At 46.1% G+C, this 22,423-nt stretch overlaps 1 protein-coding gene across 14 annotated transcripts in view; it reads left to right on the top strand.

The window, feature by feature from the left end:
- EPB41 (erythrocyte membrane protein band 4.1) overlaps window positions 1–21,975 on the top strand; it is a 95,891-nt gene extending 73,916 nt beyond the window's left edge. For 12 of the 14 annotated variants that reach the window (XM_072885387.1, XM_072885386.1, XM_072885384.1 and 9 more), the window contains 5 exons: window positions 13,993–14,121; window positions 15,849–15,950; window positions 16,422–16,502; window positions 17,361–17,468; window positions 18,372–21,975. In XM_072885387.1, the coding sequence (XP_072741488.1) occupies window positions 13,993–14,121; window positions 15,849–15,950; window positions 16,422–16,502; window positions 17,361–17,459 (411 nt within the window). In that variant the 3' untranslated portion in view covers window positions 17,460–17,468; window positions 18,372–21,975. Of the gene's footprint in view, window positions 1–353; window positions 405–1,710; window positions 1,978–12,200; window positions 12,678–13,992; window positions 14,122–15,848; window positions 15,951–16,421; window positions 16,503–17,360; window positions 17,469–18,371 lie in introns of those variants that run through there. The other 2 variants (XM_072885388.1, XM_072885389.1) reach the window with 2 other exon arrangements.
- Window positions 21,976–22,423: the final 448 nt, after the last annotated feature.

Raw genomic sequence — 22,423 nt, 5'->3', positions numbered from 1 at the left:
GCAGTGGTCCGCAGCAATGCAAGGATTTGTGTCAACCCTGGGTTTGCATTTCTGGAAATTCCCTCTTAATGTGGTCCTCTCTGAAGTGGTCTTGCTCCGAGGTGGACACGTTCTGCTGTGAACTTCCAGAAATGCATCTTCGCCGGGCATCTACCGGGGAGGGTGTTCTCCTTCACCTGCACGTGTTTAAGGATGGTAAATCACGATGCAAAGCAATCCTGTTTCTCCTGTTCATGGTGGTATCTTCACCCTGCTGTAGTGGCCAACGGGTATTCTGCCAGGGGCTGCTTTTCTGCTGTTCCTATATGTTTTATTGCAAGACAACTGAACCTTAACACGCTTTGTGTGTCCAGGTCAAGAAAGTCACTGTCCTATCTTCTGAGAGACAGGTTGGTGGGCTTGAGGTAAAGCTGTGGTTCTGATATGTGCTTCTGAACCAGACTTTTGCTATTGCAATGGCACCAAGCAAAAACTCAACAGCAGCTGCTGGATAACATTTTTTCTTTTGGCTACATGAAGTAGTTTCATAACTCACACCAAGAGGACTTTTGCACTGCTGCAGCTTTTGCAGCTTTCAATTTTGCTTATTTTGGTGCATGGCTGGTTCGAAAAAGCTGCATGAAAGATATAACCGTGTATTCGGAGAGAAAAGCAATTATGAAAGTTTAACGGTACCCTGTTCTTTTTATGTTGTCTTTCTTTCCGTTTTTTGTTTTAATGATCATGTTACTCTTGCATTTTATATTTTCTTTTGCTGCCCAGTCTCCCAGCTACTTTCTCCCCAATACTCATCACTTAGGGGTGTGCAAAGAACCAGTCCCAAAATACCGCACTGATCAAAGGAGGCTAGCTCAACTGAGAGAGCTTAGAGCCAAGTTTTTCCTCTCCTAGGTGCACTTGGGTTTGACCAGGTCTGGCAAACTAAAGGGATGGAGAGTTACTGAACAGCAACATTCCCCACAATCTTTTCTTTCTTCAACGAAAGCGCTAGAGCCCTTGCATGATCCTACGTGATGATTTGCTCATTCTGGTTTTTTACCTTCTTTAGACTCCAGAAACAAAAGTGCTAAAATGCAGAGCAAAATTTAAGGAGTTTGCAACGCTCCTACTGCCGTCCTGCCTGTCCCACCCTCGGGATTTCTAAGATGTAACAATTTTTCACTTGTTCCAGTAGAATTTTCAAAACAATCGAAATTTTGATACTGTCGTGAGAACTTTGAAAAAGCATTTTGTATCTGCACTGCAGTTGGATGTTCAACAATATTTAACAAACGCTATTTTTTAAGGGCACTGTAGAATAGGAAGCTGTCAGAGACCACATTTTGTACTACGCCATTTCTATTTCTAATGCCTCAAGCTTTTTTTCTCAACCATTCCAATTCCAAAACCCTTCAGTACGTTTTGAGCGTACGCTTCTCTGTGAGGGCAGGCACAAAACACAGCTGATCATGATCCAGAGGTTTGTGACAAAACAGGCGCGATCCTGATGCAGATGCTCATGAGCTCTGCAGAGAGGACTAGGTTCTGTAGCTCTAAGGCTGGTGCGACCCAAGCCACCAGCGGCTCTGCTCTCCAGAGCAGTTTATCTTTATGTTGAGAGGAAGGCTGTCCTAACGCTTTGCACACCTCTAAGTACCATTTTGGGCACTTTCCATCTGTCATTTTTGTTCATCTCTCTCTGTCTTTCTTGATCTTCTACCACGAAAGCAGACACAGGAACGTCCTCTGTTAGTACAGGATGAAGACAAACTAAAAAAGCAGGAGATACCTACTGAGACAGCCTTTTCCCGGCAAGCAAGTGAAGAAACTCTTCCAAAGGTTTCTATTCCAATTCCTGAAGAGCAGAAATCAATCAAAAAGTGTCAGCTGTACTCTAGCATTTTTCCTTCTCCACGTATTCCCTTTATGATGTCCTTTCTCCTGATCGTAGCACTGACTGTTTGGTGGCTGCTCTTTCTCTGAGTGGCAACAGGGTCACGTTGAAACCTCAAGACCAAAGCTCCTGAATTTCTTGGCCGTAGCCTCTGCTGCATCTTCCTTGTCCTGGTCTTCCTTGGCTCCGTAGTTCGCTGTCCCAGGGAGGGACACCCCGCGACCGTCGTGTTAATCCTGCTGCGTGTCGTTGTGTAGCTGTGATCCGGGACCTGGCAGGAGTGGTCATGGATTGCCAGGTCCATTCTAAAGTCTCCTAGTGTGCAAAAGCAAATTGTCCGAACCGTGCTCCTGATTGCTGTAAGAGGGCAGACGAGGGGCGTAAATACGTGGGAGGAGACGTTTGCTTCTTCAGCCCCTGTAGACTTCATGTAGAAATTGCTGAAGACTTGCTTTTAAGCTTGTTGTTTTACCTGTAAGGTGTTCACAAGCTGAAGAACATTTGATACTGGTCCAAAAGAGGCTTTACAGCCGTCTGCTGAACCTAATCCATAACCACTCCTTTTCTAGGAAACTGAGATTGGCATTTAAATAAAAAGTGTTGATTATCAATGCTGCTGTTAGTGTTAACTTAGAGACAGGGTCGGGCAACTTTTCATTTTCCCAGTGGGGGAAGCCTTTTGCAAAGCATCGCAGCTTCCCTCCTGCACCCCTGTTCTCGTTGCCAAGGAAATACATCATGTTATAGGAGAAAACCCATTGCAAGGAAATATTTATTGTAAACAAAGATTAATCGTTCTTCTGAATCTGGTGGTCTTGGTGCACTTCAGATGTGTGGGGTTTTTTAAATTTCTTTTGAACTAACTGACGCATGTTTGCTTGGATCACAGGAATGGAGTAACCTCCTGTTAGGTGCATCTCCCCTGTTAGCATGGTGACTTTACCACATCAGGACACACTTCTAATGTTAAAGCCATCGATTGTTTTGACTCCTCTAACAAAACTGTTGCATGCCGCTTGTTGTTTATTGCCTAGAAATGTAAATGTCTGGATGATGCTCACGTTTATCCGAGTTACCCTGGTTGAGCTGCGTAGGCTCCAAGATGAGTTGCCCAGCTGGGCTGAGCAGAACTGGTTTGCGAGCTGGAGGGAAGGTGGGACTTTGTGTCTACAGGGTTTCTTTTCTGTATATAGTAATTACGGGACTGAGCTGAGCCAACCGCTTCTCCTTTCGGTAGTAATGTGCTTTCTGTTGCTTTCTCTGGAGGATTGGTGTAGACACAGTTACTTCTGAGAACAGCCACCAGTGCCATCAGTGTTGGCAGCTGCTCCAGCAGCACAGGAGAGAAAGGAGTAGACCTTTATTACAGGGACTAAAATGTGTGAATATATATAAATACGTGTATTTATAACCCTTTATAGATCTGTATCTGTGTGAACAGTGTTATTTAGGAAGCTAGCAGATAAGCTTGCAGGAAAAAGGCATAAGGCAAATATGGCATGTGCTGTCTGATCTGAAGGACCGTGGTGTATCACAGGCCACTTGAGCCGCCTCTCTTGCTCTCAGTGTACAGGTTGAGGCTCTCTAAATGCTGTCTCAGAAACTTAGGTTGCTAGTGAAACCCTTCATTTTAATCTCGCAGGAATCTTTCTGATTACTCTTGTAACCTGCTCCGATTAGTTCACCGGTTTGTGCCTTTAGGACTTTGTTTTGTGAGGATGCTGATTTTTCACTGGAAAGTATTCTTCCCGTTTTAATACACTGCCTTTAATACACAGTCTTCCTCTTTCAGTGGTTGGAAGTGTAGAAGTCACTGGGTGGTTGTACAGGCGTACCGTGGTGCGAAGGAGAGCTGTCGGCAGTGCAGCCTGCCTGCTGCCTGCGTGCTCGGCACAGACGCCGGACGGTCGGTGCTGCTCGGTGGGCTGCGTGCCTGCGTCCTAGGAACACGCCTTGGGATGCACGTGAACTCCGTCGAGCTTGGCGTGAAGTTTAGGAAGACTTTCTCGAGAAGGCGGGCCCTGGAGAGGAGAGGTGGGAGAGGCGGGGAAGGATGCTGAGGTGCCATGTGCTGTGCAGAAGATGCAGGATGGAAGAAGTCAGGGGGGGATGCTTCTGGCTGAATCTCCTTCCCAAAATTGGACAGACATGATGAAAAACAGGGACTGTTCGTTCTCCCCACCCTGGCGTGGAGAGGGAAGGGACAGGAGTTGTTCGATCTCTCTCTGTCCACTTTCTGTCCATATTTCCTGGAGAAGAGCAGCTTACACACACACCTGCTTGCTTTCAAAAGCCATTGCTCAGGTTAGCTGCCGTGGTGCTGCGTTGAGCACTGCTGAGGTTACTGCACGCTGTCTTTCTGAACCCATGACAAATACTTTGAAGCCATACCAGTGGCTTTTGCAAAGCCATGGTTTCTGTAGCTCTGTCTACCATTTCCAAAGGACCTGAAGTCTAAAAATCTTTGCCCAGAGCAGTGTTTGAACATAGTGCTCAGGATATCTTACCCCAGAGTGATGAGAGATGCACTGTGTTGCTCATTTCGACTCAATTCTTGAACTTCTTAATTAAAATGGTCTCTCTCTCGCTTTTTCTTTTTTTTCCTTGAGATAAGGCTGGTTATCGTCAGCAAAAAAACTTTGAAACTTTACATTCTGAGAATGCTCAGGAACATTTTTGGAATTTATATAATAATTATCACTGCACAGTATAAAGAAACTGAACAAATGCTTTATATTTCTATGGCAGTTCAGAGGCCAGTTATCTATATTCATCCGGGTGGATATGATCTCTTCTGGCAGAGAAAGCCTGTGGCTTATCAGGAACAGAAACCTCATCCGTTCGATGTCGCAGTGATGTGCCCGCTGTGCTCCAGCCCCTTTGCCGGTTGCTTCTCTGCTTTTTTTCCCGTTTGCTTGTAAGGCAAAGGGAGTTACAGACGTGCCCCGTGGCAATCCACGTAAGGTCTCATTCCTGCACATCATATATCCCGTTCCTGCACGTTATGTATCTCGTACACGTCGGTGCTGTGCTGTTTGATTCCTTGTTTCACCCTTTTCCCTTGGCGTCTGCGCAGGATGCGGCGCTGAAAGAAGGGATTTCGGGATGCCTGCTGTCGTACCCGTGCACAGGGAGAGTCGTTTCGCTGTAGCTTTGTTTAAGGGCAGAGGTCTCAGGGTTTTCGTAAAGGAACCAAGGCTTTGTGTGCTTTGCTCCCTTTTTTCCTCAGGAACAAACCTGCTGCAAAGCACCGGCAGCTCGCCGGCCGCCTGCCCTGACATTGTCGCTGACCCCGAGCGATGTTGGGATTAACGCACCCTGTTTGTATGTGGCCAGTCTGTGAGTGATGGAGAACTGAATTATCCCTTCCAAAGGGAAGCTTGAAATGTCCGCAGCACGTAACCTCATCCGGGTTGGCGTGAGAAATCCTGATTTTGCAATGTGACCTGCTGCAGAAAATGACATTTCAGTGACTCTGGCGTGCCGGTGACATAGCTACAAGAAGACTGCCAGCAGTTTTGATGTGAATTAGACTTTCCTGATGTTTCGTGGTGTGGCCACATGGCTGCAGCAAGGCTCTTTGGTGCTCGCGTGTGGGATCCAGTTAGCGGCTGTTGAGGCTTCAGCGTTTTCCATCATGAGGTTGGTGGTTGGCTCTGCGCTCGCTTTCTGAATCTTCTTACCCTGATATCATCTCTTCTGAATACCAGATAAAACGCAGAATGGTTTCTTGTGCTTTCATGCTTTAGGGAAGATGGACATTAGTATTTTGAAGCAGCAAGTATGCCAGAGCTGATTGCTTGAAACTCGGATTCAGCTCTGAGGCTGTGTTAGGTATTGGGCTCTGTGCATGATGATCATTGGTGGTATTTGAGGTGTGCATTACCGTAAAACAACATCCCTTTTTCCTTTTCCGTTATTAAAAGTGAACAGATACATGAGGGTTTTGTCTGCAACTCCTGCCGTGTGCCGCTTTGCCATGCGGGTCAATAGAAGATGGACTGGGAACTCTCTATGGGCAGGTCAGGTTAGGGTACGGGTTAAGCTAAGACCAGCTCTCCTCCCTTGCAGTTTGTGCAGTAACTAGTGATGACCCTAAAAAGTAGGTATTCAAATTTATCTCCCATCCTGAAATAATGAGAGGTGGATTTCCTCGGCGTGGCACCAAAGGAGTAGTTCGTGTTTGCAGGAACGAGGTTGGGCTGGCCTTGCTGTGTCCGTACCACGGGGCTCCTTGGGAAGGTTATGGGCAAAGTGTCTTTCACTTCACCTAAGGGTCAGTAATTTGTCACTCTGAGAATTATTCCACTGGTTTATTGGGTTTTCTTTTTTCCTGGTCATGAGTTGATGGTGCCTGTTCTGACTTAGAGACTGAGGTAGGATGCTTTCTGGAAAAAAATAGCCCAAAGAAGGGTTATGGGTTCATTTAGAAATTCTTTGGTCTGCATTTACCAGTGGGTGACATTGGAGAACCTGATAGTGGTGGTTCCTCTTGTGTCCCTGTTTGCATCTGTCCTGGTTTGTGAGGCTTGAGGGAAGGACTAGCCTTGGTTTGTGCCACTTTGGGATCTTCTAGCAGTGATACACGGTCGTGTTGGATCAGTTTGTGGGGACTAAAAACACTTTCTTTTTTACCTAAAATGCTCTCTTTTGGAACACTTTTTCGGTTTTGTATTTTTTCTCAGATTTTTCTTTGTAAATATGTACATTTATCATTAATAAATGTTATTGCAAATCAGATTATTCTTTCCACTGCTTATTAACAAAAAAGGTACATGGGACCTGTGTTAACGACTTCTCGGGCTAACCCTCAGTATTGCTTTCTCAAACCAGGAGCCGTCAGACCCCAGGTCATCACCGGTTGTGTTCAGGGTGTTGGGTCTGCTGGACGCTCTCTGGTCTGGGTTTCGTGCTCCTGGGGAGAGGGAGCACGCAAGGCTGCGGCTGTAAGCGATGCACGCTCTCAAACTGGCCAGAATAATTTGATTGAGGATTAAATCCGGCTTGGTTTAAGAAAGGCTGTGCTTGCACAGAGTGGTCAAAAGGTTCAGCTCTCTACCAAATACTTAATGTAACACTAACACGTTCTCCCTCTTTGCTTCTGAGACTGAATGGTGGGAACAATTGTTGCGGAAAGTTGTCCTGAGCAGAAGTGTCGCAGGTCCTGCGCAACGCAACTGCGAGAGCCTCTGCCCCCCGTGTTGTATTAATTTGAGGACAAAAATGCTCCTTTCTGTTTTTGTAAGCGAAGAAACCACGTTCCTAATTAACCACCGCCTTTCTGCTTGGTAATACAATGCAAGCCTTGGGTTGGGTTTTAGCTGGTTGAAGCTGCCTGAGGTGGTGTCTAGAGGCTGTACCAAGAGTCAGTCTTAATTTTAACTCCCAACTTTTCTTCTGTGAGATTATTTACTTCTGGATAAACTGTTTGGCTCATTCTGTGCAGTCATGAGCCATCACAGGAAAGCAAATCTGGCTGCGGCGGAGCAGCACGAGGCTTGCGCTGCTGCTCTCCTGGATGAGCCTGGCATCACAGCAGAGCTGTAACTTGATTTATGAAATGAAGCAAGCGAAATGCAGCAGCACAAAAGTGGTGTCGGTTATAAACCCTGATGGTATCCCCGCTCTCTTCACTCGCTGCTGCTACGCTAAATCGGAGGCAATGTTTGCAATGCCCCTGGCAGCTTTTTCTCTGCAGAGGGAATTCGGAATAAGAAGTGCACAGTTTTGTACCCCCCATCCAAGGGTACCTGCCCCAGAAAAGGGAAGGGAAAAGGGGATCAGGGTGGATGGGGAGGGGAAATGCTTCTGGAGTCATATTGCTCAGCAACCTTATTTTAATAACCGAAGTATTGATCTTGAGGTTGCCAAGTAGTTGATGCAGTGGATTGGAGGTGGCTGCTGTGTATTGTGTAATATCCTGGGATTCTTGTTCATGACAGCAATTTAATCTTTTTAAGCTTGTAGCATGCTGTGTATTTTCTAGCCTTACTTCTAACTTTGGTCAAATTCTCTTTTCACCTTCTGTGATCTGACTAGGCTGGTCAGGATGTTGTGATCAGATGAATGGCAATTAAAAAAATCCATCCAAAAATGTAAATCCGTAGGTAACGGCCATCATTTTCAAATGCCAGGGTTTGTTGAACGGCTTCTAAACTTTTTAACTTCTATCTTTAAGGCAAAGCAGTTCTATAAGGCATGGCAGGTATTGTAAAGTAAGGATCTCTTGTTTTCTGCTTTATAATACTTTTTACCCAAGTGCTTTGCCAGCTGTGAGGTTGAGCATCATTTGATCTGGGAGCTCTCACTGGTGAGTGTGGTTCGCTGCAACAGCAACGTCATCTACTTGTGCATCCGTAGACGGTCACACCGAGCCTGTTAGCTTATGTGGATACTTGTTCGGGGATAACCTAATAACACGCGCCAGCGTTAACGACTGCAATGCCATACTGAAAAAGAAGGGAACCGGGAAGTACTAACTAGCTGGAATTTATAGCATTTCACATGGTGGTTGGAGGGAGTTAGCGTGCACTGTAATTTCATGTTGTTATCAATTTGTATCAAATGTCTTTGGTAACGGGCAGGTTGACATCATTTTAGCACTCCTTAAGTTTCCTGCAGGGTAGGAGTCTGGTTTGGGATGAGGATAATTGAGTATTTCTGGGGAGAGAGGCAGCAGCATGCCTGCGCGGGCTGCAGAAAACAGGCATCCCCTCGGCAGCGCAGGGCAGCTGGTTCATACGGATGGATCCTGATCCAAAACAGGACCTTCTTGTATAAATTTGTTTGCCTGTATTTTTTCAAAAACACTTTTTAAGGAAAATAAATCTTTTTGGTCACTGGTATCAGCCATGCAATTAAGCCTGTTATTAATTTATCCCCAGTCTGAATTACTGTGTGTCACTCCCTACACTGTAACGCTTGAGCTATATCCTCAGTATTTGTCAGCGTCAGGTGAACCAAGATTTGTATTTAGCAGGGTAATGTTTTAGTTGCATTCATGTCTGGTTCGATTCGTTTCTTCTGGGGCATTGCATCCTGTCCTGTATTTTCTTTACGCTGTGTATGGCTTATGCGAATAGTCTGCTTCGCGCTTGATTCGGGCGTCGCTGGTTTGGTTTTGTGTCTCTGGAAAGGAGTCGTTTGCAGCCCGGGCACCCTCAGGTTTCGCGGGTCTCAAGGAGAGCTTGGAACTCTGCAAATCTGAGCCCTAAAAATAGGAACGCTTTGGCATTTGCAAATTAAAATAAATCTTGATAAGATCAGAATTTGTAACAGATGTTCAGATTCCGGGGGGGAGGGGAATGTTTGTTTTGGTTTAGTTTGGGGTTTTTTTTAATAAAAAGATAATCTTTTCTAGCCTACATGCAAACTGTGTTCTTAAATATAGGAGCAAACATAGTTGTATTTAACAAACAAAAAGCATGTGTAAATAGATAATTTTATATAGAAACAAATACCTTTCAATTAGTCTAACTTCTTACTGGTGGAATAGGAGGGCAAGAAAAAAAAGTGCTTCTGATCAGTTGATCTTATCAGGATTTCATTCTGTCTTTATAGCTTGCATGTTTACTGCCACACTGTGCTCTACTGACAACCGCTATATGTACGCCATAGGCTTCCTTTAAGCTTTTCCCTTCCTTTATGCTTTTACCATACCAGATACTTTCAAAATGCAAATTATTTTTTCTGTATACAAAAGGGAGCTGGGAAGTTGTTTTGACTGGATGCAAATGTTTGTCTCGTAAATGGATCTGCGGTTGTGTAGCTGCTTAATCTGCTTTGTTTTATCTGTGATTCTTCCTCTTGGTGAAAGCACTGCCCCAGCTGGTATGTAAGGAAATCTTGCTCCCAAGGCTTTTTCCATTAAACCCCAGAAGATGTACTGTGTCTTCTCAAGATCCCGTGATTAATTTGCAAGATTTAGCATATATAATTAAGGAAAGATCAGTATATTGGCAGTACATAAATTGAAGTTTTAAAGCAAGATTAAGACATGGGCATTCAAAGCTGATAACCTCCGTTCTGTTTTGTGAAGTATTGCAGTGTAGTATCTTGCGTTAGGCAAAATGAGGGTGGGATCTGGATGTACCTTTGGAGGAGCACATATGGAAGTGGTTTTCGATCAGAAGTAACAATATGTGCGGTCAGACCTGATCATCACAGTGCTGATCACTGTCCCTTCGCTCCTGTTAAACCCATTTTCCTAAGCAATGTCCCAAGAACTTAAAAGATGCCCAAGAGGCTGGAAATCCTAATGGCTGGAAATCTTAATCTGCAACATAAAGAAGCTGGGAACTGAAAAATACGTGGGAGGAATGGTGGAAGAGTTGTTTCTTGAAGTGATACTGAAATAAGCATCTATTTGTTCCTACATAAAGCAGTTGCTATTCTTAACGTACTATTGAACGGTGCCATTAGATTAGGTCAATCAGGGTGAAAGCCTCTGGTGTACGGAAAATGCATTGTACCAGATAACCCACAGGCTTCAGACCTCACATTTTAAGCACAAATTACACTTTTTTCGTTGCCCAGAGAATCTTAATAGAAAGTGAGGCAACAGTTTCTGTTATACCACCACCAAAATTAGAATAACAATTGACAAAATGGACTTGCCATGCTTCTATGAAAATTTAATCACTCTCTTTGGATGAACAGATATGTGGCTATTTGTATACGAAGTTACCAGAAATCAACTGTGAGGTTAATTCTTGAGAAGAAATAGAAATGGCATTGATTAAACAGCATCCCTCTGGGTTTTTTCCCTCCTTGTTCCCTAATGCTGTATGATGTGACAACTTTGATATGTGTAAAATTGTAGGTGCCCTTAACTGCTTATTCTGCCCTTCCTTGAAGGCAACTTTCCATGTCGATAATGAGAAACACAGTTTCTAGCACAGGGCAGGACTGCAGCCATCGTTCACCGCTGGTGACTGAAACGCTGCTTCTCTGTGCCTATGAAATATTCATCACTCGGGCATTTGGGCAAACAGCTGGGTTTTGCTAAAGCTTTCTGTCTTGTTCATGTTTTAACTCTTCTCTTCTCTTCTGTCACTGTTGCTTCCCTCCTGGCCAAAGGGCTCCCAGAGATGTGAGAAGACCTAGTTGAGACCTTGCTAACGAGCTGAACGGAGAGCAGAATAGCACCAGCCTTAGTTACACCCTCTGGCTTGGCACGCTCTTCCCAAGTATCTCAGGTGCTCTAGACATGCTTGCTTGCTTCTCGGAGGGCCGAGGTGCTTCATTACGTGTCTTCTCTCCCGTGCACCATCGCAGATGCCAGTTATGTTGTACCTTCAGGAGGTTTAGCTACTGCAAAGGTTTCCTTGTGCCACCTGCTTTTGGGATAAAGAGTGTTACAAACATTTCGAATAAATCGTCCCAAATAAGTAAATCGTCCTGAATAACTGGTCAAATGCAGCTTGTTGAGCAGTCAACTGAACCGCATGCTCGGTGGCGATGGGGTCAGCAGGCGTTAGCGTGAACGTCTGGCTTTCCAGTTTAAAGCTGCATTTCTTTATTCCTCAGCTGAAAAGTTTTGTGCTAAGTTGTGCGAGTTAATTGAGCTGGTTTGTCTAGAAGAAATAATACAAATTCTTTCAGATGACCAGACTGCATCGTCAATTCAGGAGCCTCTCGGTAATTGAAGCAGCTGATTTCAATACTAACTTGTAGATATTCTTGCAATAATTTTATCAATGCCATAATGACAAGTCTGTGTTCGTTATCCTGGAGACTGCAACAGCAAAGACTGTGCTTGGAGGTGTGAGCATTCCAGGGGCGAGGCCAAGAGCAAGGCACAGGCTCTGCGGATTAGTACACACTAATTCTGGGCTTATTCTCTTCACCTCCACGTGCAAATTAAAACACAGCATAAAACATTTGGAAGAGTTAAAAGCAGAATTGGGGTATGGTTTTGGTGTGGTCGGTGGGTTTTGTTGCACGTGTGAATTTTGGATGTGCACAAGTCCCCACTTGCTACACTGAAATGATTCTTGTTTCCAAACGGGGCAAAAAGTGCTTAGTTGGTGGCTCTTCCTTTAGTTGCAGAGAGTTGTTTTAATACCAATTCCTGAAACTTCAGGAGAGTGGATTATTAATGTCCCAGGAAGGCCGTGTGAGTAAACGCACTGGATACATCGCATAGCACAAAGGTTTTCAAGCTTTCAAGTGTCCGAACCCACTGCTGTTGCATGTGTTCCTGGAGATGTGATATATTATAAGAAACCGATGTTTTGCCTTTATGCTTCATGACCTCCTGTTCTCCCTAACGCTCTCTTTCTCTCTCTCTCTCTCTGGCCTTTTTTGTGTATTCGTTTCTTTTTAGAAAATGAGTGACTTTCTCTCCAGAGAGGATGTGGCTGCAGTGCCAGAGAGGAGCAGTGTTAACACTGGCTTTGCTTGGGAGGGCTCAAAGCAGTCGGTAGCTTTTAGCGAGACCCCCGTGCCACCCGCCTCAGAGCCTTCTCCCAGCTGTGACTTTGCTGCTTCCTCCCTAAGCAGTGAGGAGGAGGAGGAGGAGAAGGAGGAGGAGGAGGAGGCGGCGGCGGCAGCTCCCAGCCTCCCCGCGAGCGAGGAGGACCTGAGATGTGGAAAGGGGCTTTGTGCGGATGCGGAGAAGGACTCGGAGCTCTCTGAGCTGGAGCCCCCCGCCAGCCCTGCCGCCCCTCCCCGGCAGCCCTGGGGAGGAGAGGAGGAGGTGGCAGAGGATGGCGAAGACAGATTTGCCTTTAGAAAGCTAAATGGCGAGTGTCAAGACTCAGATGTTAATAACGGGCTGCCGGCAGTCATTCGCTGCTTCCAGGTAGTGAGCCCCAGCGCCCGCTCCCCCACACCCCCGGCTGGCTTTGGAGTGGGACCCCAAACACTGCAGCAAGCAGGATGCCACGGACCCAGAGAGGAGCTGTGTTTGCCTTGGCTCGGACTCGTGCTTGGAGCTAATTAGCCAGTTAATCTCCTGCAGCCAGTGCACGCAAGCCCCTCTCAACTTATCTTTGCATGAAAGACAAGCCCCTCTCAATTTATCTTTGTATTAAAGACAAGCCCCTCTCAATTTATCTTTGCATTTATACAATTGCCGCAGCGCAACGCCCTTTGCCTTTCTTTGATCAAAGCATCCTGTTGCATTCCCCAAAAGGGAACTGTTTAGGCTCCAAAGGCATGTAATTTTAGTTCCTTAAGGGTTTTGCCATTTCCTGCCTTGTTTTCACAAGGTTTTTGCAAGGTACAAGGTTTTTGCCTTGTACCGAAAGCTGAGCCTTAGCACAGCAGAGCAATTTGAAGCGCTGTCAAACGTACTTCTACATCGTGAACGTGGGCTTTGACGTCCCTTCCTGCTCCCCACCGTGGGAGATATTTTTGCCTGCTTCAGTGTTGATATTAATTGCTTACGGTTAAATAGATGCCCCCTTCCCCTGCTAACAGTCACGGTGGCATCTGTCAGGGTTGGGGACGGTGAGCAAGAAATCGAGGCCTTTGGGAAAACACTGTGGGTCTGAACTAACTCTGTCGTCTTCTGGATAATTATCAGGTGGTGGAACAACTGATTTCTCTTCCCCCCCATTTCTCTTTCGAGATGTCATGTTTCTGTTTTGTCTGACATTGATTTAATAAAAGTTAAAGACTTAGGATCTGATGAGGATTTTTTAATAATACAGTGTTTCACTTGCAGTCAGGATAAAGCTTCTCAGCTGTGATCAAGTCTTTATTTGCCCAGGGTTTGTGTTAATCTTGACATTGTCATCAGTAGATGGGGGTCATCTTTTACTGGCAGCTGGCGATGAGCTTCTAGTAATTAGAAAGTTAATAATCGGCGGAGGCAGTTTCTTCGTGGTCTTGTGACAGACCGGTTAAACCCTTAAGGCCTCGGTTGGGCTGACCTGAGGGCACGGTGTTGGGGAAGGTCTGGAGGATTTTTCTGTCTGTTCAGTCCTCACGCGTGATCCCTGCCCTCTGAGCAGTGGCTCGTACCAGAGGCTTAAAAACAAAGATTTCCAGGCTGACCTTGGTTCCCACAGTACTTTTATCAGATCAGTGTCAGAACATTTGCCAGCAGCACGGTCACGATGTGGAAATGCTAACTGGGTCTTTACGGAGGTGTTTTTAACCCTGTCTCATAGCCACCGCTAGTGAAGACACAGACGGTCACCATCTCTGACGTGTCCAGCGCCGTCAAAAGCGAAATTCCCACGAAAGAAGTCCCCATTGTGCACACGGAGACAAAGACCATCACTTACGAAGCTGCACAGGTAAGGTGTGTTCTGATTAATTTTCCAGGGGCTTAATGAAACTCAAGTAAGCATTTTGTTTCCGAATCCTCCGGATGAGACAGCAGCACCTGCCTTTCTCCAAGCATCTGAGTCGCAGCACAGACGTTAACCGATGCTGTGGACACTATTTCCAGGTGCATCTGGTATTTTTAGAGGAACAGTGTTTTTGCTATCCCTGAAGAGTAATTATTTTTTCAAGATGTGCGTGCAAACAGAATTTATCTTCAGCCACTGGTGGCTTTGGGATGTAGCTTTGACTGTATGGAGTTAACCTGAGTTGGCCTTTTTTCTGCAAGAGATGCCTCGTCTTGTTTTCCCCAGCTCTCGTTGCTGTTTATGCCTCTTCAGAACTTGGTTTATAAATGATTTGATTGTCCTTTAGGTTTCAACCCTGAAACAGGTGTTGAAAACCAAAAGTTTTGTATAAAATGCAACCAAATGGCTATCTGGTGATTGGAAACTAGAAATGTTAGTGGAGTGATATCAACATACCCAGGTATGGTTTCATTGCTGAGGTTAAAATTAATCCTCAATCTAAAATACGTTTTATTTAGGTATTGGAGAATTTTGGAGCCTGTGTTAGCTTGGGTTTGTCGTAACTGTGGTTGTTAGAAGCAGCCCATGCTCTGCTGTTGGAGTGTAGTGACCGTGGGATGTAGGTTTGGGTATCCCACGGACCACGCTTGTATAATTTGGGATTCCCAAGGAATCCCGTGGCTGCCCAGCATCCTCCCCGACTGCAGTAGAGGGGGCGTTCAGACACGCCTGCACCGGGCGGTGGTGAGCATCGCCCTGTTTCTCAGCGAGTGACTAGATGAAGAGAGGAGTTTTGCTCTGGTTACTGCTGTTACCGTTTCTAACTGGGAAATGGAAAGGAAAAGTGCATCTCCAGGGCTGGGAGAAGTCGGCCGTTCGTGCACCAGCTTGTGATGTGCCATGAGATTTCTTCCAGCCTGTGGAAAATGGTCCCACCTTGTGGTAACTCCAGATACCGTCCCACCGCCGTGCTGGGGATGCTGCCCAGTGTTAGTTTGTGGTGCATCGTAAGGGAGACACGGACGGCACAGCCAGGATGAGTTGGCAGGATGACTTATTTTAGGTTTTTCGGCAGACCTTGAAAGGTCGAGTCATGCAGGATGAGAACCACATAACCGGCTATAAAAGAAGTTGTTCCTAGTTCAGCAGGTATCTGGACTTTGCTTCTGCAGAGTTTAAAGCGAGTGATGTGCAAGGTGTTGTCAGGAGGGAGGAAGGGTAGAAAATACCTTCTGAATCAGATTGCGCTCTCCGGCTTTGTGAACCTCCATGGATCCAGGCAGGTGTGATTCGGGATAGGTGTCTACTTTGGTCTCCCTTTGTGGTCCAATGCATGCAGCTTGGCATGGAGGAGCATGCCCGGCGTTGCAGCGTACCCAGATTTGGGTATATCCTATGAGGGGTGTCATAGGTCCTGCCTGGGTGATTTTGTGGATCCCTGCATTTCCAGCCTTAAAGTCCGTGGGCTTTGTGCTGAGCCTTCAGAGACCTGGGAAGTCCTTGTGCAGCTGGATGCAGCTCAGCCGGCCGCAGATCAGCTCGCTCTGTCCCGCCGTCCACGATGGAGAGGAGTGTCTGTCCTCAGATTGCGTCCTGCTCTGTTGATGTGGAGACCCTGCTTCTGTCCACGCTGCCCGCAGAGACTGATGGCCTGTTCTTCTGTCCCACAGACAGATGGTGGCAATGGAGATTTAGACCCTGGCGTCCTGCTGACTGCTCAGACCATCACTTCGGAAACCACCAGCAGCACCACCACCACACAGATCACGAAGGTAACAGCACGGGAACACGATAAAACGACGACAACTAAAACACCACCACGATAGAGAGATGGGCAGAGTTGAATAATAGAAAAAAAAGCTTAAACCCCAGTTCTTTTAAAAAAATGTGATTAATACCTGAAACAAAGCATGAGGCTCCCAGGTTTGCCTGCGTTGAATTAAGACTGTAGATTACGCATTAATTGCAGTGCAGTGTGTGGACATGGGCTCTGACTGTCCTGTGGGACAACGGGGAAGAACTGTACTGTGAATCAAAGCCCTTCCCTGGCTCAGTTATAAGAAAATGAATATTTGACAGTTTTTCTTTGAGCAGCACCAGTTTTCCCCCATGATTCTGATACCGTGGTATGACGGCAGTATTTGCTAATGCTATTTCTGATACCGTCTTGAGACAGGCACCCCCGGTGCACTCAAATTCCTTTTCACTTCTAGACTAACAGTAGTTTTTTCCTTTTGTACTAGACTGTAAAAGGCGGCATTTCAGAGACGCGGATTGAGAAGAGGATTGTCATCACAGGAGATGCAGATGTAGACCACGACCAGGTAGGAGCTTGGATGCGGTCCAAAAGAGCTGCTCAGAGCTGGCACGAACTAGTCAGGCTGCCTTTCCGAAGATAACTTAACCAGAAAACAACCTAGGGAAATTTTACCGGGGTAGAAATAAAACTTCAAAACTGATTTCAATAATGAATTCCTCTTTGACAGCACGCAGCTGTATAGCTGGGCCAGCAAAGCTTAATTCTGCTCTGAAACTGGGGTTGGCAGCAAAGTTTTGATTCCAGAATTGTTTTGGACGAATGCAATTTTTTTAAAAAACCCACAAAAGTGTGAAATAAATAAAAGTTTTCCTTGACATCTGGATGATCTACATTAATTTTCTAGTAACTTTGAGGTGCTATTGCTGCCGTATAGTGCCAGAAGTCATTTCAGAGCACTCAGCACCTGCATTAAATCTCATCGGCTTTATATGAAACCTTTCTGATGAGTCAGCCTCATTGGCCTCTAGCGTGTGTTGGAAGTGATAATTTTGTCATCAGAGAGTTAGACTTTGAATTTAATTTTAGTTGCAAGTACCATGGGGCTGGAGAATATTCGTACAACAAGAACTAGTTTATTAATTCCAAAAGAAAATGTCTGAAATGTGCTCATCACACTTGCTGGAAGAATAAACAGGATTTGCTTAATTGCTCTCATGCATCTTCTACCATAGGGCAGTGGAGGGATGTAGTGTATTTGTAGAAAACAGCTTTTCCTTTCAGAAATAATCTAATAGTACCAAAAGTCACCAAACTGTGCAGCTGAAGTGGAATCACTTTTCTTTTTCTCTCCCCAGAGTTAGAACTAGTCTCTTGTCCCCCTGAGGACCCTCGGTGGCATGCTCTGAAACGTGGTCTCTTTCAGGTTCTAGCGCAGGCGATAAAGGCAGCAAAGGAACAGCACCCGGACATGTCGGTGACCAAAGTGGTCGTGCACCAGGAGACCGAGATCGCAGAGGAGTAGCGAGGCTGCGTAAGTAGGGAGACCACGTACGAGTGAGTGACGGGTGCTGCTTTCCCCGCCCAGGGCAGGGGGCTTGATCTCGGTGCCAGCCAGGGTTGGCTAAACATGGTCAAAGTTTAAGTAAAATTATTATTGTTAGCTGATGAGTCCCGCTCGGGCTGTTCCTATTAAATCATTTAAGGCTGATGAAGCAGTCACAAATACAGACTAATCCTGCAGTGGAAATGAGCCAGAAGAGTCTAAAAGAAGCTACGTGGCCCCTGTGATGAGGCTGTTTTGCCTTACAATCACCTTCGGTGCACCAGCAGCACGCTGATCCATAGGTTTCATGTAGACCCCTGCCTATATCAGTGCCAGGTAACCCCTGAGCTGGACCCCAAGCTCCTGACTTGCCTGGAAAGATCCCTTTTCTGCAGCCTTGATGGTTTTGGGAAAGAGCTACTCGAGGAATCCAGGAGCTCTGCCTGCGCATCAGTGCCGTAAAGCCCGTCCTGCCCCGCGCTGGGGTTGCCCAAGTCAGTGCTATGCGCTGCCCTGCCTGTGTCCTGCCTCATCCCAACAAAGCAGAGATTTGGGAGGTGGAACAAGAAGAAGTTAGGCGAGAGGAGAGACAGCATGGTTTAACAGACATTGTGGTTGAGCTTTGTAACTGTCCAAACCTAAATAAAAATGGCAGAGGTCTCCTCAGGGTTCCTGGACTTGCAGCTCTTGAAATATGGTCCTTCGGGGATGGGAGCGGGACGTTTTTTGTGCCAGGCGCCTGGAGGTGGCTCTGAGCCTGAATCCACGCCTGCCATTGATGGTAACTCACCTTCCGATTTCAGTTCTCCAATGGCTTCGGGGAAGCAGGTGCCTTTCTTTCCCAAGAAGCCGGCTGTTGGTAGCTATAACTTATCATGTTTCTCTTTCTAGGAAGCGTTCCTGCCAGACACGACACCAGGAAAAAGAAACCCAGCAAAACTACCAAGAAACTACCTGGAGCACAAAGACCTCGGATTTACAAGACTTGACACTCAAGAGACATTCATATCATTTATTAGGAGTTGCGCTTTGACATTTTACTTGGGATTTTCCAGACGCCACTGGATCCTATTGGATATAGATTTCTTTTTTTATATATATTGTGACAAAAGTATGCCATATTTCTAACTGTACTGAATATTTTTTACAGGTTTTCAATTTTGCATTCCCTCTCACGCATAGCCTCTTCAGATACAGACCCAGACACACCTCGCAGGGCTCAAAGGGTCGCTGTTTTAAGTCGTATTCCCTCCGCCTCGTCAGGGATAACGGAGATAAGCCACATCCGTGCATATTCTGACTGCGGGATCCGTACGCGCCTTCAAAAAGCCATGGGTCCTACTGCCGGGAGAGTCAGTTTAAAAAGTCAGACTTCAGTTTTGTGCAGCATTTCCGATTGCCTCTTGATTTTTTTTTTTTAGCTATAGGGAGCTTGAGATTCCAGCTGTGATACCTGGGCGTGCAGAGCAGAGCTGCTGCCTTTGCTCTGAGTTTCCTCCCCGTTGGGTTTCAGGTCCCCGACGTGTGAACACAGTAGGGTTTTGTGGTGTAGCCTGTGCGCACATCTTAATAGTTGACTAGATTTAAGGAATACTGGAAGTTGCTTCAAGTATCTTATACTGTGAATTTTAGAGCTTTAAGAGAACTGTGATAGCACCTTGCCTTCCTCCTGTGTGTCTCTGCTGAGTGCTACCTACCTGTTTGTGTTTTAGATCTAGATGCCATTAAATTAAAAAGCCCTTAGAAGTGTGCGTTTAAGGTGTTTGGACTCTGAATGCTATTAAGGTAGGCTTACGCAGCATTCACAGTAACTGATTTTTTTTCAGTGTCATAGTTTTTCACTTGTTTGTGTTCATGATTTTTAAATTAGGGGGTTTTTTGTAAGTCATGGGTTGATTTTTTTTTTTTCCCCTCCTCCCCTCACAGCGCTATTTAAAGCTAGACACATCACCCATATATCAGGGGATATTATCTTACTATCATTTAATTTAAAATCCTTTAGACAATCCTTCCTAGGCCTGTAAGCTGTCTTTGGAGAGGCTGAACAAGAAATCTTGGGAGGTGTCAGGTGTTGCTGGTCGTGATGGAGCCAAACCATGTGGAAAGTGCTGCCACCTCCTCTTCCACGCTGGCTTAAGGGTCTGTACTTCATTTAGCTTCGTCATCGCCTTGCTGGAATTAAATACCAGGGTTAGTGTCTGCATCTTTAGGCTGAGCTTAGAGACCACCAGGGCCATCACCAGCTAGGTGGGGATGACCAGAAACCATCTTTTCTGGGGCCGGACGCGCTTCCCTCCACAGCACCTGGGGCTGAGCTCCTGCTGCTGCTCTCTGAGCTTCATGGAAATGTTTTAATCATGCCCTGGTTTATCCTTCCAGCATTTAAATTTAAAAAGAAAAAAAAAAAACTAACAAGTTTTATAAAGAGTCTGCCCAGACACTTGTGAACACTTTAGTACACTTTGAGGTTGTGATTTTTTTTTTTTTTTTTTTAAATATATATATAGTGTGGCACATTGGTAGCTGAGGGCATGGAGTGCTCTGCTGCTGCTCCTCAGTTGAGGATGGGAAGAAAATGGCAATAAAAAAAGCTCTCTGCTATTTTAAATTTGAATATTGTGTTTCAGAAGTCACTGGATTTAGCTCAGGCTGCAACGACTTGCTGTTTAGCTGCAAACAGCCTTCAAACTACACTGGGGCTAGTGTAGCTTCTCCGATTCAGGTGCAATTTTAATTAAGCTGTCAGTATTGATTGGAGACTATGCTGAAAATGCTGGAGCTGCTGGATTTTTGCTTTCTTTGAGCCTTGCTGGCCGTGGGTCCTTCTCAGCCTCCAGCCTTCCCGTGCCGGTAGCTGCTGCTCGGGCTGCTCTGGGTGCGTGGTCCCCTCCGGTGATGTCTGCCTTCCATGGGTACCGGGCATCCTGCTCTGAGGATTTAGGGAGTCCTCAGCTCCACAGCTGTAGTGTAGAGATTAAGTCTTCCTATTTATGTCTGAAACAGCCCTTTCCTTCCTTATTCTGCGACACAGATCCTTTAACAGGTCTGTGTCCCTACTGTTCTCAACTTAGTTGGGTAACGCTTGCCTTAAACGCCCGTCATGCTGAGCATCCCTCTGGCGATGTCCCTTTTCTAGGAGTTCAGCTTTTTGCCACTCGGTCCTTCCTTCTCACCCTGGAGCAGCTACCCGAGCAGTAAATGGGCACGCCGAGTAGTCATTAAGAGGATTTCTGAGCTTTACCAGACAAAGCCAGCGAGATAAATTAAGTTTGTCCACAGCACTTAAAGGCACTTGGCCATCAGGAGAACTCAGGGGGACGTGGTGCGAGGCTGAAGCTTGGCCGGGGGTGTTCAGTTGGGGTGTCCTGTCCCCTGAGCACGATGAACGGGACAAAACACCCTGAGCAGGGGATTTCTAGGGTGAGAACCTGCTGGCACGAGAGACGATTCCTTTCCAAAAGGATGTGCTCACTGTGGCTGCGTACATCCCTTTTGAAGGGCCCATAGACTAGAATAACCCTTTTTTTTTTTCTCTTTTTCCTGGATTTTGGGTGGCAGTTTCCAGGTTGTTCATTCTCACACTTCCCCCTTCTAAATTCTTGCTTCTCCTTGAGTATTTTAAACAAGTTATCGCCTCGGCTGAACTTTGCCATCACCCTGCTGTCTGACCCCGCGGGGGATTTCCAGCCCTGCTGACCCTCTGCAGCCGACGCGGCCGCCCACGTGCAGCACCCGAGCCCAGGAGCTGGACAGGAGCAGCGGCAGCCTGGGAAGAAGATAGAAGCTAAGAGCAGAAGAAGCTTCTTCCATCCTCAGCCGGGGCTGCTCACACCCCTTCCACCTCGAACGGGTTTTTTAAATCCTTGGCTCTTAGCGTGCTGTGTTACTTCTAGGGACAAACCAGCAAAGTAAGGTCTATTTATATGAATGTTCCCAGCTCTTCCCACTCCACAAATTCACCCAGAGACTGTCTTGATTGTATAATACACATTATATGGAAGCTATTTATATATGAATGAATGTTTTTATAGAAAGGAAGGCAAGGAGCTCATGTTCTCCTCCATTAAACTGGAACAGCAGCTCCGGTTGCCAAATAGCAATCTCTGACCAACACAGATGTGTTAGCAAAGGACTGACTGATTTCTGGTTTTAATGAACTGTGGTTTGCTGATTTCCCTAATTGTACAATTACCTTAGGAGGTGGTAGTGTCCCAGCCTTAGAGATGAAACTTGTAAAAAAAAAAAAAAATAATAATTTAGTTGAGAATATGAAGGAGCTTTGTAAAATTTTTTTAAGGCAATTGTGAATTGTCTAGGCTAGCCATTTACACTCTTCTTTATAAATATAGGAACTTTTAAAATTGGCAAATCTTTATAGATCAACTAGTGATGGGAGCTGTTATTTTGGACTTTCATAGTAGCATTTAGACAGACCTAAGTGTTCAGTATTGCTTCTTGTATTGCATTTTTCAATAAATTTTCAAACAAAACTGTCTCCCTGGCCCTGAAGCTTTTTTTCTTCTCCTCACCCTCCTCCAGCTCTCTCTCCCCAGCCTGCCTTCGTGGCAATTCGCTTTTTCCAACCTAAGCCAGACCCGTCGCCTCCCAAGAGCATCCCCGGCACAGCCGCTGCGTGCTGGGACTGCAAGAGCTCTGCCCAGCCCCGGGCCGGGCTCTGCCGCCGGCTGCGTTCTCCTGCGCTCTTGGTGGCTTCAGATGCTTTTAGCAGCTCCCGGGGTGCCGCGTGCGGGACCAAAGCCTTCAGGGACCTTCAGGGACCTTTCCCTAAAGCATCATCACTTGATATAAAACCCCCTTTGAGCTATTGAATTCGAGGTGAGCTCAGGTGAGGGTTTCTGCTCCGCAGCTGCTGCCTAACCCCGAGCGAATGTGATTGAACGGGAGCAGGGGAGATGTCCCCCCTGGTTTGGTTTGGTTTTGTT

The sequence above is a fragment of the Ciconia boyciana genome, chromosome 21, assembly GCF_034638445.1.
Source record: "Ciconia boyciana chromosome 21, ASM3463844v1, whole genome shotgun sequence".
Classification (NCBI taxonomy): domain Eukaryota; kingdom Metazoa; phylum Chordata; class Aves; order Ciconiiformes; family Ciconiidae; genus Ciconia; species Ciconia boyciana.
This window is presented reverse-complemented; position numbering and strand designations above follow the sequence as displayed.